The 15674-nt window shown below is 35.6% G+C and overlaps 1 protein-coding gene across 12 annotated transcripts in view; it reads left to right on the top strand.

Annotated features, from left to right (window-relative positions):
- CAMK2D (calcium/calmodulin dependent protein kinase II delta) overlaps positions 1-15674 on the top strand; it is a 312759-nt gene that overhangs the window by 143293 nt on the left and 153792 nt on the right. For all 12 annotated transcript variants that reach the window (XM_049631079.1, XM_049631068.1, XM_049631071.1 and 9 more), the window contains exon 4: positions 14969-15023. In XM_049631079.1, the coding sequence (XP_049487036.1) occupies positions 14969-15023 (55 nt within the window). The remainder of the gene's footprint in view (positions 1-14968; positions 15024-15674) is intronic.

The raw sequence follows: 15674 nt of genomic DNA, 5'->3' as shown, positions 1-15674 counted from the left end.
ATCACCAGACATCTGGCCAGCTAGGCAGGTGGTCCCTTCCTCATTATTCCACGTGCTTGGTTGCAGAGAAGAGAAAATTTTGCTTCTATCAAGGACATAAACAAAACTCCAGCACAAGGCAGGGTTTGGTAAGCATTATTGTAACTAAGAGGATGTTAATTTCTTTTGTATAAAGTTGAAAGGCAGCCTTCCTGGCAATCCTTAGGATGTCTATGTTTTGATTATAAGTTACCACATGTCCAAAGTTTAACTTTCTGTTTATTTTTATAATTATGGAAATGTGGACTTATCAAATCACCAAAAGTTGGCTTAGGAGACCAACTTAGCCTAAACCAATCCACTGATATTCTAATACCAGAATCCATTAATTCCTTAAAAAGCATATACCCAGTTTCCTCTGTATGCCAGAATATACTAGTTGTGGGGAATGCAGAGACCAGAAATATAGCACCAAATTTCATGGGGAACTGCCTTGTCGAACGCACATTGTGTTGTCTCATTTGTATGAGAGTTCACATGGAGAAGAATTCTCGTGGGAAGGTACATGAAGAACAGAACATTCTTTAGTTATATAAAATCAAGGCAAAAAAAATGAGACCAACTTTACCATGAAGTGAGCAGGAATTTTCATTTTAACTGACTAAAGCACTTAAGGACAACAGCCGTTCTTTTTTTTTTCAACCGTTTTACAAAAATATTATATCAAGCCTGTTACAAGGCTATTAAAAAGATACAATTTTGTTTTTGTTTTGTATCGGTTATTTTCAAGCCATGTTGAAAGGTCTGAATACAAACTTGATATAATTTCTGATTTTCCTTACCTGATTATGTATGAAAAAAATCTTAGAATATGTTACTTCAAAAATGACTAAACTTATTCAAGTTTGATTATGTTTTAGATTTTTATTTCAGTGGGTAATTTTCACTTTGCCTTTTCTTTAAATTTTCCTGAAGTGAAGCTCAAAGGACTACAGAAAATAAAGGATGGGGAGTCCATGTTGAATCCATGAACCAAGGGCAGCTGGCATTGGAGCTTAAGGAATAGATAGAATTTCCATCTTCGAGACTGGAGTAGGTAACATTCTAGGAGTGGAAGCTCTTGGGTCTCAAAGGTCAAAAAGGGTAGGTCCCTTAGGGAAGAGCAAGAAACCTTGCTTGTCTAGAGTATAAAGTACAAACAACAGATGATCAGTTAAATACCTCTGGGCCAAACACGGCTCCTATGTTGTTATGTGTGTATTTAATAAACAATGAGAAGCTCACTGAGGACAAGTGATAACAATGGGGCCAAAGAAAAAAGGCTGAAAACAATCCAAGTGTCCTTCTGGAGGGGAATGGTTAAGTAGATTGTGGTGATCATATAATGTGATACTATACACCTATTAAGTCATTCTATATTATCTAAAATATCAGAGATTTGCTTAACTAATTAATGAGGGAACTAGCAGAATGTCAATGCCAGAGTGACAGAAATATTTATAGTCACAGAATTCTGGAATGTCATTGCTATGGTACTAAACTGATTATTGCCCTATAGGCAATAAAACTATAACCTTTGAGAATCCATTTATATTTCTATAACAGAACATTCATTTGCATTGCTATCGGACAAGAGTCATTTGCACTGTCATCTGTAGAAGTGAAATAGCCTAATCTACAGATTGGCAAACTTTATTTGTATGGCAGTTAATATTTTAGGTTTGTGGGCCATATAAGGTCTTTGGCCTGTATCATACATTTTTGTTTTACTTGTTTTTTCATTCCCTTAAAAATGTAAAGAAAACAAAACAAAACAAAACCAAAACCCCAAAACCAAAAATAGTTCATGGGCTGTACAAAAACAGACTGCTGCTACCCTGATTTGGCCGGTGGACCACAGTTTACACATTCTTGCTTAGAACGTAATCAATAGTAAATACTAAAACAGAATAAAGATACTATCTTAGAGAATTGGGTGATCCTTGGGTAAGCCAGTTAGATAGTGTTCCATTATGATAGTCACGAGACATGTATTCATCCTTTTGCCCATTTGCAGGTTTGTGGTATATATGCATTGTTTTAATCGAGGTGTCTGATACTATGAAAGTGTTTCCTGGGGACATAGGAATCCAGTCACCTGAGGAGATCAGTGAAGCAGGAAGACGATGCTAGTCAAAGGATCACACAATCAAAATGTATCATTGCAGGTGTTTCCAGTGCTATGAAAGAGAGATGGGAGGCGCTATGAGCGTTTGTTTGGGTGGCCAGAGGAGACTTTCCTGACAAAGTGATGCTTAAAATAAATTCTGAAGGATAGCTAGGGGTTAAGTTGGAGAGTAGGAAAGAGATGGCCAAGCAAAGAATTACCAGTGGAGATGTGGCTTGTTACATGAGGGAACGGAGTACCTGAGTCTGGAAGAGGACCTCTGTGGCTGGAAGGAACTGGAGGGGCAAGCATAAAGACAGTTGAAGGGGTAGAGCCTGGTGGGTGGGGTGACCACACTAACCTCTTTTCCAAGGGCTGTCCTGATTGACTGGTGTAAAAATTAATCACCTTCTTTTACTCTCAAAATGTCCCGGTGTAGATGATAAATGATGTGATAAATCAGAAGGAAGACACCGAGGAATTTTAAGGCTCGCAAGTGTAATATAATCATATTCACATTTTGGAATGATTGCTGCCTTGTGGATGATGATGTGGCTAGCTCACAGGGGATGCTAAATTGCTATTTACTGGGAAATTTATCTTTCAGGTTAAACACCTTGTTAAATTTTCTCAGCAAGTCAATCCAGGAAAAAAGGAAAATCAGGTGGATCTATTAGTGTGATGAAACCAATTAGTCAGTAAATAAAGACTGTTGATTTAGTAGCCACTCATAGGTGATGCTGTTTTGGAGTGCCTTTAGTTATCATTGATGCCTTGTTTAGATTTGTTGGCCACCTCGTCCTTGTTGTCTTCCTGTGTTCCCATAGGGGTGCATAATGAGAAGAGACTGTAAAATAAAACTATCGGGGTGTGCTTTTATAAAGCTGTGAATCTGATAATCAAGACTACGAAATCACAAAGTTAGCAAGGGGATTTTGTCCCAAAGATTGGTGATACCGGTGTGAGGTCTGGTATCACCACTGACTTGTTCATAGCTATGGCCCCAGCATGTGGCATTCAAATAAACTGGCTGGGAGGCTGAAAGAATGAACTCCCCACCTCTAATAAGAACTTTATTTCTTAAAAATATTAGGTGCAACCTTCAAAAAGTTCCTTAGACATTTATGCTACAAGCTTAGAATCTCTAAATGAAGACTGTAGTCAGGATTATAGAAGTAAAAATACTTACCAACTACATCTGAAATGTATTTCCTGTTAATGTTTTTTTGTTCAGCATTAAAGAACAGTTTGACATAAATTTTGCTTAGGAGTAGAGATGGCAAAACCAGTTTCCATTAAAAATAAAATTAATATCATGTAGTTTTTATTAAGAACAAATTAAAAATGTGTCTTTTTTTTTCCTATCTGGAAAATAACCAAGAAGGAAAAATTAAAACTGAATTTGAATATATTAAAATCATTATGATATGAATGAATAAGATCAGATTATTCTGTAATTTAGATGCTAAGATACAGGACATATGCATAAACATTTAAAACCACAGCAGCACTTTAATAAGATTAGAAATCCCCAAGGAATATGATAGAAAATGACAGAAACTCATATTCCTTAAATGTGATCTTTAAAAATTAATATTTAGGGGTACCTGGGTGACTCAGTCAGTTAAGTGTCCGACTTGGGCTCAGGTCATGATCTCACGGTTTGTGGGTTAGAGCCCTGCGTTGGTCTCTGTGCTGACAGCTCAGATCCTGGAGCCTGCTTCAGATTCTGTGTCTCCCTCTCTCTCTGCCCTTCCCTTTCTTACGGTCTCTCCCTCTCTCTCTCAAAAATAAATAAACATTAAAAAAATTAAAAAAATATTTAAAGACATGTCTCTCCTAAAAAAAGAAAAAAATAAATATGAAAATTGATCAAAGAAAGAATCTTTAACAATTTGATGAACTATTTGGTTGATATCTAGACTGTGAGAATATTGCCAACTTTTCATACCTTTTATTAGTTTTTTCAGTTTAATCATACAATAATAAAACTGACGCCATAATATTTGCAAAATGCCCTCTGTTCTCCCAGTCATCTCTGAATGTTCATTTCTGCTTCTTGTGCTGACTGCAGTCTGGCTTTCTCTTGAGTTGGCTGTTTTCTCTTTCCTCTACATGCTGCTGCACCTGGGGGTGGATAGGTGTTTTCTTGCTCTTCACTGCTTTTGTAAAACCACTGTTAACACCTCCTCCCTCAATATCCCCCACCTCCATCCTTCCACCACCCTATCTTTGAAACATTTTCTCAGATTATGACATCCTACGCTTTCTAGTGTAGCCATTTCCTGCCATTCTTTTGGTACCCGCCCCTCTTTGTTGTGTTGTGTAGGAGCTGATTGACAATGTTCTCTCCTTCCCCACTTGTAATCCTCAGTCTTGGTGGGTTTATATTTAGCTACACAGATTATTTGTGCCACACCCAGGCCTTTTACAAGGGATTCTCTCCCTTTCAGTGATTTTTTCTTCTACTCTAGGGGTCAGCAAACTTTTTTTATAAAGGGCCAAATAGTAAATATTTTCAGTTTCCTGGGTATATGGTCTTCGCTGCAATTGTTCAATACTGTAGTTGTAGCTTGAAGGCACCCATCAATTTTAATACGTAAACAAATGGACGACGAGGCTGTGCTCCAGTTAAACTTTATTTACAAAAAGGTGAAAAACTGAGTAGCGGTTTGAAGGAGGTGAGGTAGTGAGCCATATCTGGGGGAAAAGGGTTCCAGGCAGAGGAAACAGCAAGTGCAAAGTCGAGGCAAGAGTTTGCCAGGAGTTCTCCAGAAGCAGCAAGGAGGCCACTGTGGTTGGAGAGCAGTAAACTAGAGGAGGAATGGTGGTGGGAGAGGCCAAGGAGATGATGGGGGGGGAGGGGGGTGGGTTTTGAAGCATCTTATACACCACAGATGGGATTTTTGCTTTTACTCAGAGGCAGTTGGAGAGCCATTGGAGGTTCTGAGCAGAGGGACAGATAATCAGCCTTCAGTTTTAACAGGATTGTTCTGGCTGCTGTTGTAAGGACAGTGAGGGGACAGGGTAGAAACAAATTTTTTTTTCCAGTATATATTTTGAAGAATTTGCTTAAGAATTACGCTGAGTTTTTTTTATCCTGAGCAACTAGAAAGATATGGAAGACACTGGGTAAAGCAGGTTTTAGAGGGAAGATCGTAAATTCTTTGGGCTTATTTAGTTAGAGATGTCTTTGAGGCAGACAAATGCCCCCATATTTGGGATGTCTGACATTTGTTATAACTTCCATGATTTCGTGGTAAGGAAAAATTAATCTTAAAAAAAATCATTGATCTAGGTAAACTAACTGTTCCATTGAATGCTTATGCAAAAATATGTTACCAGGTACCTGAGACTGACTGGTACTGACTGGTGTTAACAGTGCCCATAGCTATATTTATTAATATCCTTTATTATTCCAATGGTATCAAATTTGTGAATAAATTCATATATAACTTTCATGTTTTTCTTCAGTTTTATGAGCCTAAGATCACGGTATTTTTTTTTTTTTTACATTTATGTATATTATACACAGGAAATAAGCTGATCTTTTTAAGTAATTTCAGCATAAAAATAGTTAATTGAAAACCAAATAGTAATTGGAAGATGAGAGCATTTGGGCTTGTATGTCTTCAGGGAAAATTTGTTGCAAGTGTGAAGATAATATGGTAGTAAGCCACAAAGAGAGGATGATCTAATACGTTTTTCCATTCACTCTCTGCTCCAAGGGCTGTTGTCAGAAAAGCAATTTATCTGCTCTGTAAATTTTTCAGAGATTTATTAAAAATTTGGCAAGATAAGTGTTTTAAGCTTTCTCTCCAGTTACTCATTAAGAGCAAATCCAAAATAAAATGAAGTGTGTTTAAACTTAAATTTGTTTGAGGAGGAAAAAGTCTTACATTTAGGGGATTGTATTCAACCTTGTATTGGTAATCACTATATTATTTATTTCGTGTACCATTTATTAGTCATAATCATGCAGAAATGTTGAAATGTAAAAACTTAAAGTTGGAAAGGACCTTACAGGATCCTCTTAAAGGATCATGTAACCCAGTGCTTATCAAGCCTTTTTCCTGTGATCTACAGTTATGTGGTTACATCATGACCCAGTGTACAATATATATGTATAAAAGTCAAGTTTCACAAAGCTATACTTACCTTAAATGTGAAATGCACTTCAATATATATATATTTTTTAAATGCTTTCTTGATGTGCACTTTGAAGAAAAGATGGTTATCTTGTCTGTTCTTTGGCATGATGCAGCCTCCTTCCTGTGTGATAGCCTTAGTTTACCATAAATCACATAGCCTTTGTTTAATCTTAAAGTGTAGCTAGGTACTGTATTACTTTAAGACATTTCATGTGTTTATGTGTTGCTGTCAAATAGGGAGCCAACTGAGCAGCCTGGTGTGAAATTATCAATCGGGCTTCTCTTTTTGACCCAGATTGCAGGAGGCAGAGTGCTTGAACCTGCATTGGCTTCTAGAATCTGAAAGATAGGAGTGCTATTCAGGTACTTAGGGCTGAGGAATTACCAATGGCCATTTCTTGTCTTCTTAACCTGACAGTCTTACACATTTAATACATAGTAGATAGGTGTGTACAGTTTGAATAAATTTAACAAAAAAATGGTATTGGTCCAACACTGTTAGGTCCTCAAGTGCACCATCTTAAGATTTTTATGATATGCAAGTCATGATGACAGCAGCTTCTCTTCCTTTTTAAATATTCCTAATACTTAAGAATATCAATGAGTGATCACTGATTAGCTTTATATAAGCATGAGAAGGTGGAATAACTAAAGGGTAAAACCAGGAAAAAGATAATGAAGAAAGCTGGAATCACTTATTGAAATACATAAATAATATTCATGCATAATTGAAAGAGGAAAGAGTTTTTTTAAACAAAGGAATCTTGAAATAAATACTAACTTTTCTGAGAAATGAAATCACTTTTCCAAAAAACAAATTATAATAAGTAAAATGGAATCATGCAATTAAAATATGCAACAAGATAATCTTGAAATGTTTTTTAAAGAAAATTCTAGATATTACTAGGCTTAATAATAAACCTATAATTTAATTTCTCCTCACATATACAATTTTATTAAAAGGGAGCAGTAAAGTGTATTACATGAATGATCCATTTACTTTTCTATTTGATTAACCATCTCTGAAATTCTGTTTAACCCTTTATGGCTTTTTTAAGCAAAAGGATTGCTTGCTCTCTCATGTTGTTCATGGTGTCATGTGATTGCTGTAGCAGGTAGCCTTATAATTAGCAACCACTGGTCATGTCTCCTCACTTTCTTTCATCTTCCAAGGTTGAAATTTTCCTGAGTAATAGATACTTTGACCAGCCAGAAGGTCTTTTGGATAATCTGAGTTTATGACTAGCTCTGGCCTAGTAGAAAATCTCCTGGTTTGTTCTAGTCAGCCCTAAATATTACTAACCTCATCTTATAGATACTGAAGTTAATCTATACTTTGTTTTTCATCTGGAACCAGGAAATGGGGTGAGAATTTGGGAATAAGGGAGGAGATTACGGTTGACAGAGCTGATATGATATGTTTGACTTTCAGCACTGATCTTTGAATCCAATGACTTTTTGTGTGTACTATTAAAATAATTTTAAAATTAATATGGATGACATTCTCCACTGAGTTTTCATGTAGTAATTTTGATTTTTAAAATAGTTTCTTTTTCTTAAGTATAAGCAGTGAATTGCCTTTTTCTTTTTAAGTTTATTTATTTATTTTGAGAGAGACAGAGACAGCCCAAGTGGGGGAGGGGCAGAGAGAGAAAGAGAGAGAGAGAGAGAGAGAGAGAGAGAAAATCCTAAGCAGTCTCCACACCATCAGTGCAGAGCCTGACATGGGGCTTGAACTCACAAAACCGTGATCATGACCTAAGTGGAAACTAAGAGTCAGACACTTAGCTGACTGAGCCACCTGGGTGTTCCAGCACTGAATTGGTTTTAAACATAGTTTAAGGTTAGTTGAGTTTAAAAACATTTTCTTCTCATGACAAGAAAATATTTGAAATTTTATTAAAACAGTTTTTGGACTTCTGATGTTTTAACATTTGAGTACTAAATAGTGGTTCATGTGGCATTTATTAATGGGGTATATTGGTAAGTATTTATCAAAAATGCATATCCTTAATGCAATTTCAGGAATTTGTGTTCAAATATCTAAAATTAGGATAGACTGTGGTTTCTGTGCCTGTACAGTTTTATTTATTTGCCTTAGCCAGCTAAGTCCAATTCCTACTTTTTATGTGTAAATTTAAAAAGTGTCATATTAAGACAAAAAAGAACATCAAAGTATATGTGCTACAAGTCTCTTGACTGCCTATGTTTTTACTCAAAATAAAATGAACAGTGTGCACAAATCCATATCTCAAAGAAGCAGAGTGCATATATTTTTCAAATATACAAACATAAATTAATATATTTTAAGTGGTATTGTTTTATCCACTGTATTATTTGTGTTATAGGAAATAGAAATTGGGAAAACATGCACATGCAGATTTGCCTTCAGGTTTTTAGAAATGTTACTTTGATTTTGAATTTGGTTTTCAGTGCTTTTATGTCTGTTTGAAAACTTTTCTCTCTAGAAATGATCAGCCTTGTCACAAAAGAGCCATTAGTAATGGTTGAGCTCAATGGGTCTCTAGAATAGTGCCATTTGAAAGTTGTAATGTTTGAGATGTGTGCGTGTGTGTGTGTATGTGTGTGTATTTTTTTTTTTTTCATTAACAAATGAACTCAATGTTGGCATCCCTCTTCTGAGAAAGTTATGGCACATTGTTTGGCCATAACTTGATAGTGCTTGCTCTAGCTCTGAAATATAATTAATTGCTGATGGGAATATAAAAAGTATCTGACTTACAAGCTGCCATTTTTCCATCCCAGTATGTGAACCAAATTCAGCTACCTCAATCCTTGTAACATAGTAAAGTTAAAAATACAAAATCTACTTCATTCATAACCAGGACTATTGCTCAGAGCTGAGAAATAGTGATTATGCAAATGCAATGCATCTGTTCTGCACCAGAATTATTTTATTAGTATTATGATAACATTGACAACATTGCCCTGTCATGTTTAGTTTTAGAGATTTCTAATAACTCATATTTTGATGAAAAGTATTCTTTTTTTTTTTTTTTTGCTAAAAAAATTGCAATTCTTTGAGGACAATGGGCCAATCACAAATTTCAGATTGTCTTTCCTTTTTATTTATCTATTGTTGGCTAACAACTCCCATTCCCAATTTAATGGCTTAAAATAACATCAGTTTATTATTTCTCCTGACTTTGTGGACTGACTGGATTCAGTTGGATAGTAGCTCTACTCCACTTGGTATAACTGAGGTCACAATTGCAATTGCCTTCACCAATGAGCTCTGCTAGTGATGGGCTGTCAATATGGCCTTTTATTCTCCAGGGTTTCTCTCCCTGTGACTTCCTGTCTAAGTCTGTATCAAACTTCCTTTTAGCATAACATGTGGTTTCCAAGAGGACAAACTCCAATGTACAACAGCTTATGAAATCTCTTGTTTGTATCACACATGCTAATCACACAAAGCAAGTCACAGGGCCAAATTCAGAGTCAGTGTGGGAGAGAACTGCACAAGGACATGAGTACTGATAGACATGGTCAATTGGGAGCCGCCAATGTAATAGGCTGTCACATCTCCATAATAAATTCTAGTAGAGAACAGCAGGTAGTGAGTATGGTTGAATGGAAGAGTAATAAGCAGTATATTGAACTAAATGATAAGTTGTATAAATAACTTCACAAAATCATAATTACCACCCTTGATTGTATTTGGAGGATGCTTTTAGGAAATGAAAAGGGAAGGAAGTATACTAAAATTGGAACATGTAACTTTGTATCCTATTAGTCTTTTTTAAGATAATAAATCACCGTGAAAGAATATGTTCACTTTTTGACAGAGTGTTCTTAATATGTGTCCTGAAAATAGGTAAGATGTACCTAATAAGCAATTGTGACATGGCTTCTATTTAGAGTTTAATTCTCCCAGTCTTTCCCTTTTCTCCCTTTCACACTCATTTTCACTTCCTAACATGCACATACACACACGTCTGCCTTTTCCTAGGTCATCATAATTATATAGGATTTTTAGATTCTTTAAGTATTTAGGATTTTCAGTACATTAAATGTCCTATCAGGTAAAATAACTGAGTCACTGGAAATTCTAACATTCCTAATTGGAAGAGGAGAATTAACAATTTTCTAGGGATTTAGGGACTACATAGAGAAATACAGCATCACATTTTAAACTTCCTAAACTCAAAATATTTTTCTCTTTTTGGGGAGCCTGTGTGGCTCAGTCAGTTAAGCATCTGACTCTTGATTTCAGCTCAGGTCATGATCTCATGGTTCGTGGGACTGAGCCCTGAAGGGCTGCAAGCTGACAGTGTAGAGCCTGCTTGGGATTCTCTCCCTCCCTCCCTCTCTCTCTCTACCCCTCCCTGATCACACACACACTCTCTCAAAATAAATGAATAAACATTTAAAATATATTTTTTCTCTTTTTGTGTAAATAGGGGTTTTTTTTAGCACTGCTTTTCTTTCTGTAACCACCATAACTATTTTTTTCCTGTCTACTTCTTTTTTAAATATTACTTTATCCTGACAAACCAATTAATACTTTTTGATGTATTTGGAGCAGGGGGTAGTTTGTTGACAAATGTATTTTAGAGGGTCCATATAGTATTCTGAGCAAGAACCAGATCTTTGGAATCCTCCAGCTCTGGATTATGGTCATAGCCTAGCCAGTTACTAGTTGTTAAGCCTTAGAAGTTTCCTTCAGCTCTCTAAGCCTGTGCACATTCATCTGTAAAAGGTGATGGGAAAGGTTGTATATATTAACTAACTCTTGGAAAAAGTATTTGCACTGTGTTGACACAGCGCTGTAGTTATTTTATACCTTTTAACCCCTTAAATGAGAAGAAGTATTAAATAGGAAACTTCTTTCACATTTACATAAAATTAGTTTCTCTGATAATTATAAAGTCCTATTTTGTTCTATTTGGCCCCTTTGTATAAGTAGTACTTAGCTAGAAACTGCAGTGAAATCATGCAAGAATATAGGACAGGAAGAGAAAGCAGTGATCCCATGGTAATTTGAACGCAAACTACCAAATTGATAATATATGAGGAAGAGAAAGGAAAAAGCCATGGGTCAAATGAATCTTGGAAACATTTCAGCCTCAGAAACCCCTTTGCTCCCCCTGTAAGTCTCATACTTAATGCTCCAGAATTTAACATTTTATTCTGGATAAAAACGGTTACACTGTTTCCATTTATGAAAACTTGTTCATTCATGACTTGATTTTACCTTTGAGGAAACTTCAGAAAAGAATGACTACCAGAGGTATTATAAGCTGTGTTCTCAAATGCTTTTCTCATTATCCTCTTTAACATTTTTTTCTGGAAGCACCTTAGTGACGAGTGTGATAAGGTTAACTGTGTGTGCCTGTATGAACTGCTTATGGTGATAACGGAGGGCAGTCATAGCAGGAACATAGCACAGCATGTTCCACCATGGAGCAGCCACGGTCCTCTCAAGGCCAGCCATGCTGCCAATCTTGGGTTAGCATCTGTGGTGAACAGTGCGCCCTGTATTTTCTTAAGCATATAAATGAATTGACAGTCATTTATAGAGAGTAAGTTTTTGTGAAAGTAAACACAATTTTCAACCCTTGACAAACTGTTAAAAAGAGGAAATGGATGGAAGATGGATAATTTTGACAGACAGAAAAGGCTCGAAGAGAAAAAGATAATATCTGTGGGTGTGTAAGACACTGTCTTCAGATGATAGAAACATCCACTCTGAGAATAATAGATAAAGAGTTCAAAGTTTCAAAAGGAAACCAACCCATCCTCAGAGTAATTGTAAACATGTGGAATGCATCTGTGTGAAGATGAAATTACATAATTTGGTTAATAAAATGAAATGAAAATTGTGGGCATTTCATTTAGTTTTGTTTTTTAGTTATTTTAAAGAGAGTGGAAGGAAATAGGGAGGTCATAAGGAAGGAATGAGGGAAGAAAGTGAATGTATATATATTTATTCCAAGTAAAGGTGATGCTAGTTGTTTTCTGCTTTATCAATAACATCACTCATTCATAATGAATCTCACCTGGTCAAATGACTGGGTAGAAATAGTGGAGATTATTTTGGAATTGTGTAATACAAAAGTAGTGAACTTGTGTCTAATGATTTGTCCTTAAGCATTATTATGTGCTTACTGGCTAAATGCTTTTGTGAAACCGATTTTCACCAAAAAATATATGTTTAATCATTAGGCTTGCATCTGAGCAACTCTTGACTTGTTCAAAAAATAATTTATTTCTAAATGATGATTATTTCCAAGTATTAATAAGGTAGTGATAATGATACTAAGAAAATTTTATTCCAGATAGAACCAGAAAGTAATACTGTTTCTCCAGTTGTACCTGAAATTTCCACTTCTGTTTAGCGCCGCCACTCTTTGGTCTGAAAATCTGAGTTGCTCATTTCCACTTGAAGTTTTTATTTTGAGACAGTGGAAGAAAGAAGTAATCATTTCTTTCTCACATTGTGATTTTTTTCTTTTCATTTTAACTGTTTCATTTAACCTATTTACACAAAAAAAACATCTTTTTGTAGAATAGCTTAAGTAGACATACCATTCTTTGAACTTATTTAAATACAGGTTGTATTACAGTTGCTCAGTGAGGTATCTCTGAGACTGTCATTTGAGAAAGCCACTGAATTATCACTTATGACCTGACTTTCCTTAGTATGCTGAATGACTATGAACAGAAGACACATCATTGGGCCTAAATTTTGATTTTCTTTGGAAGTATAAGTTTAAACAAAGGTTGTAGGCATCTTTGATATTGGTAAACTGCAGAATACCCTTCACACAATTATAGTTATGGGAGAATTGTTTGGTATCAATAGTTTTATTTTAGGTATATTGGGCTTTGGTGAAAGTTTCTGTCCAAGAACTTGGAAGAATGCCTAGCATATATATAGTAAGTGCTCAGAGCAGTTTTATGAAAGACCATCTACTATGTGCCAGATTTCTGTGAGGGATTCAAAAAAACCTATGAAATAAGATACCTGTATGGTAGTATTGATGAGAAAGAAATTCTATGTAATGGAACAAAAGTTTTCTCTACCTTGGAAAATTTTCTGAAGACAGATTCAGGAAAGATTTTTTTTTTAATTTTTTAAAAATTTATATTTAGTTTTGAGAGACAGAGAGAGACAGAGCACAAGTGGAGAAGGGGCAGAGAGAGAAGGAGACACAGAATCGGAAGCAGACTCCAGGCTCTGAGCTGTCAGCACAGAGCCCGACGCAGGGCTTGGACTCACGAAACCGTGAGATCATGACCTGAGCCAAAGTCAGACGCTTAACCGACTGAGCCACCCAGGCGCCCCTCAGAAAAGATTTTAATTGCGGGTCAGAGATGATATCTGAAGGGGTTGGATTTGGATTGTAAACAAAGGAGATTATGTTAAGTCTATGAGCTTGGGAATTTCATGGTACTGCAGACTCCCTCTCTGGATCATTGTAGTTTGTGGGACAATATAAATGTTCTTTGGAATCCACATTTTCTATGTGGTGGCCATCATTTCATAAGGAACATAGTAAAGACAGGTTCTGGTAGATATCATTACCCTTTTGTGGTAACTTTTCAAAAGCAGTATGTCCTACAGGTTTTGTGGGTTTGTTTGTTTGGTTTGGTGTGGTTTGGGTTGTGTGTGTGTGTGTGTGTGTGTGTGTGTGCGTGCGTGTGTTTTGCTTTTTCTGCCCTCTGTTTCTCCCAATGAAGGTCAGGCCACCCCAAGTTATTTTGATAAATAGGAAGAGTTTGCTATCTATGGGAATGAGTTGGGGGAGGAAGGGGACTTATGCAAAAATAAACAGCAGAAAAAGCAGTATGTAAGTTCTACATGTGTAGTTAGTTTACTTTAGAGCTACAGTAGGTAATGAGTGCTTCCAGTTCAGAAGAGCAAACATTTGTTTTGGCTACTTATCAGTGTAAGTCTAGCTCATTGGAAAATTTAAAAAAGTGTGAATTTGAGGAGCTGATAGATTATTTTATTAGAATTTCTACCTATATATTTTTGGCTGATGACTTGCTAAATGGATTTTGGTCACTTGAGTTTAGAAGTACCATAATAAAAACTCTTTTGACAGGTTGGCTAGGAATTGCTATGTAGACACTCCCCCCCGTCTCCACCTCCCTTCAAATAGGGATGAGGAGAGCAGACACAAGGAGACCACTTACTAGACTCTTAAAATGATCCCTCTTTCTGCCTATTGTATTGATCAAGGCATGAATTGTTGAAGACCTGGACTAGGGAGATAGCAAAGAGAATGACAAGGAAGAGACTCTAAGTGGGAGAATTGGTAGAACCTGGTCACTTTGAATAGATAGGTATATATTGTAGCAATCATTAATATTTATTATTCACTGAGTAATATGTAGATTGTTTTACTATTATTGTCTCATTTAACTTTCTCAACCATTTTATAAAGTATAGGTACTATTATCATTATAAGTTGATTAATTTGATTAAGCTCACATAGTTAATAATTGTCAGAATTAGAACTTAAAACTTGGGTTTGTCTGAACCCAAGCCCTGTTGTAAAGGATATTCACTTATCAGAGCCTAGAAGAAAGAGTGTTGCCAACATTTTTAGTTAGGAGACAAATGCCCATTAGAAGCCTAATTTAATGTTCATCATCATTATACATATAACATGAACTTTTTTCTCTTTTTTAAAAATTATTTCTTTATTTATATTTTTAGTGCGACTTCATGACAGCATATCAGAAGAGGGCTTCCATTATTTGGTGTTTGATTTGTAAGTACAACACACTTTGTGTTCATTTATTTTTGCTATTTGAAAACCACTTTTAATTAAATATTTTTTTTTCTAATTTATAGTCTAAATTAATGACTGTGTAGTTTTTTTAGGTGTTCTTCAAATAACATTCACTCTAATTCTTTTGAAAAAATGTGACTGTTCGGGAGTGTTTATTTAAAACTTAAGTTAATCTAAATAGGTGAAACAGTTATGAGTCAATTGTTTGGATTGTTCACAGTGATATTATAAGCAGTCATCAGTTTTATCTTTGGGCATACAAAGGGCTGATGTGAGCTAATTTTCCATTGAATATTTTGGGCTATGTATACCCACTTTATTGTCTTATGTAAAAAGAACCATAGCTAACCTCATACTCAGTGGTGAAAAACTGAGGACTTTTTTCTGTAAGATCAGGAACAAGATAAGGATGTCCACCTCACCAGTTTTATTCAACATAATCTGGAAGTCCTAACCACAGTAATCAGACAAGAAAAAGAAATAATAGGCATCCATATTGGTAAAGAAGAAGTAAAACTTTCACTATTTATAGATAACATGATAGCATACATAGAAAACCCTAAAGACTCCACCAAAAAACTATTAGAAGTAATTAGAAGTCAAGATGCAGAATACAAAATTAATATGCAG

Source organism: Panthera uncia, chromosome B1 (assembly GCF_023721935.1).
Source record: "Panthera uncia isolate 11264 chromosome B1, Puncia_PCG_1.0, whole genome shotgun sequence".
Taxonomy (NCBI): Eukaryota; Metazoa; Chordata; class Mammalia; order Carnivora; family Felidae; genus Panthera; species Panthera uncia.
This window is presented reverse-complemented; position numbering and strand designations above follow the sequence as displayed.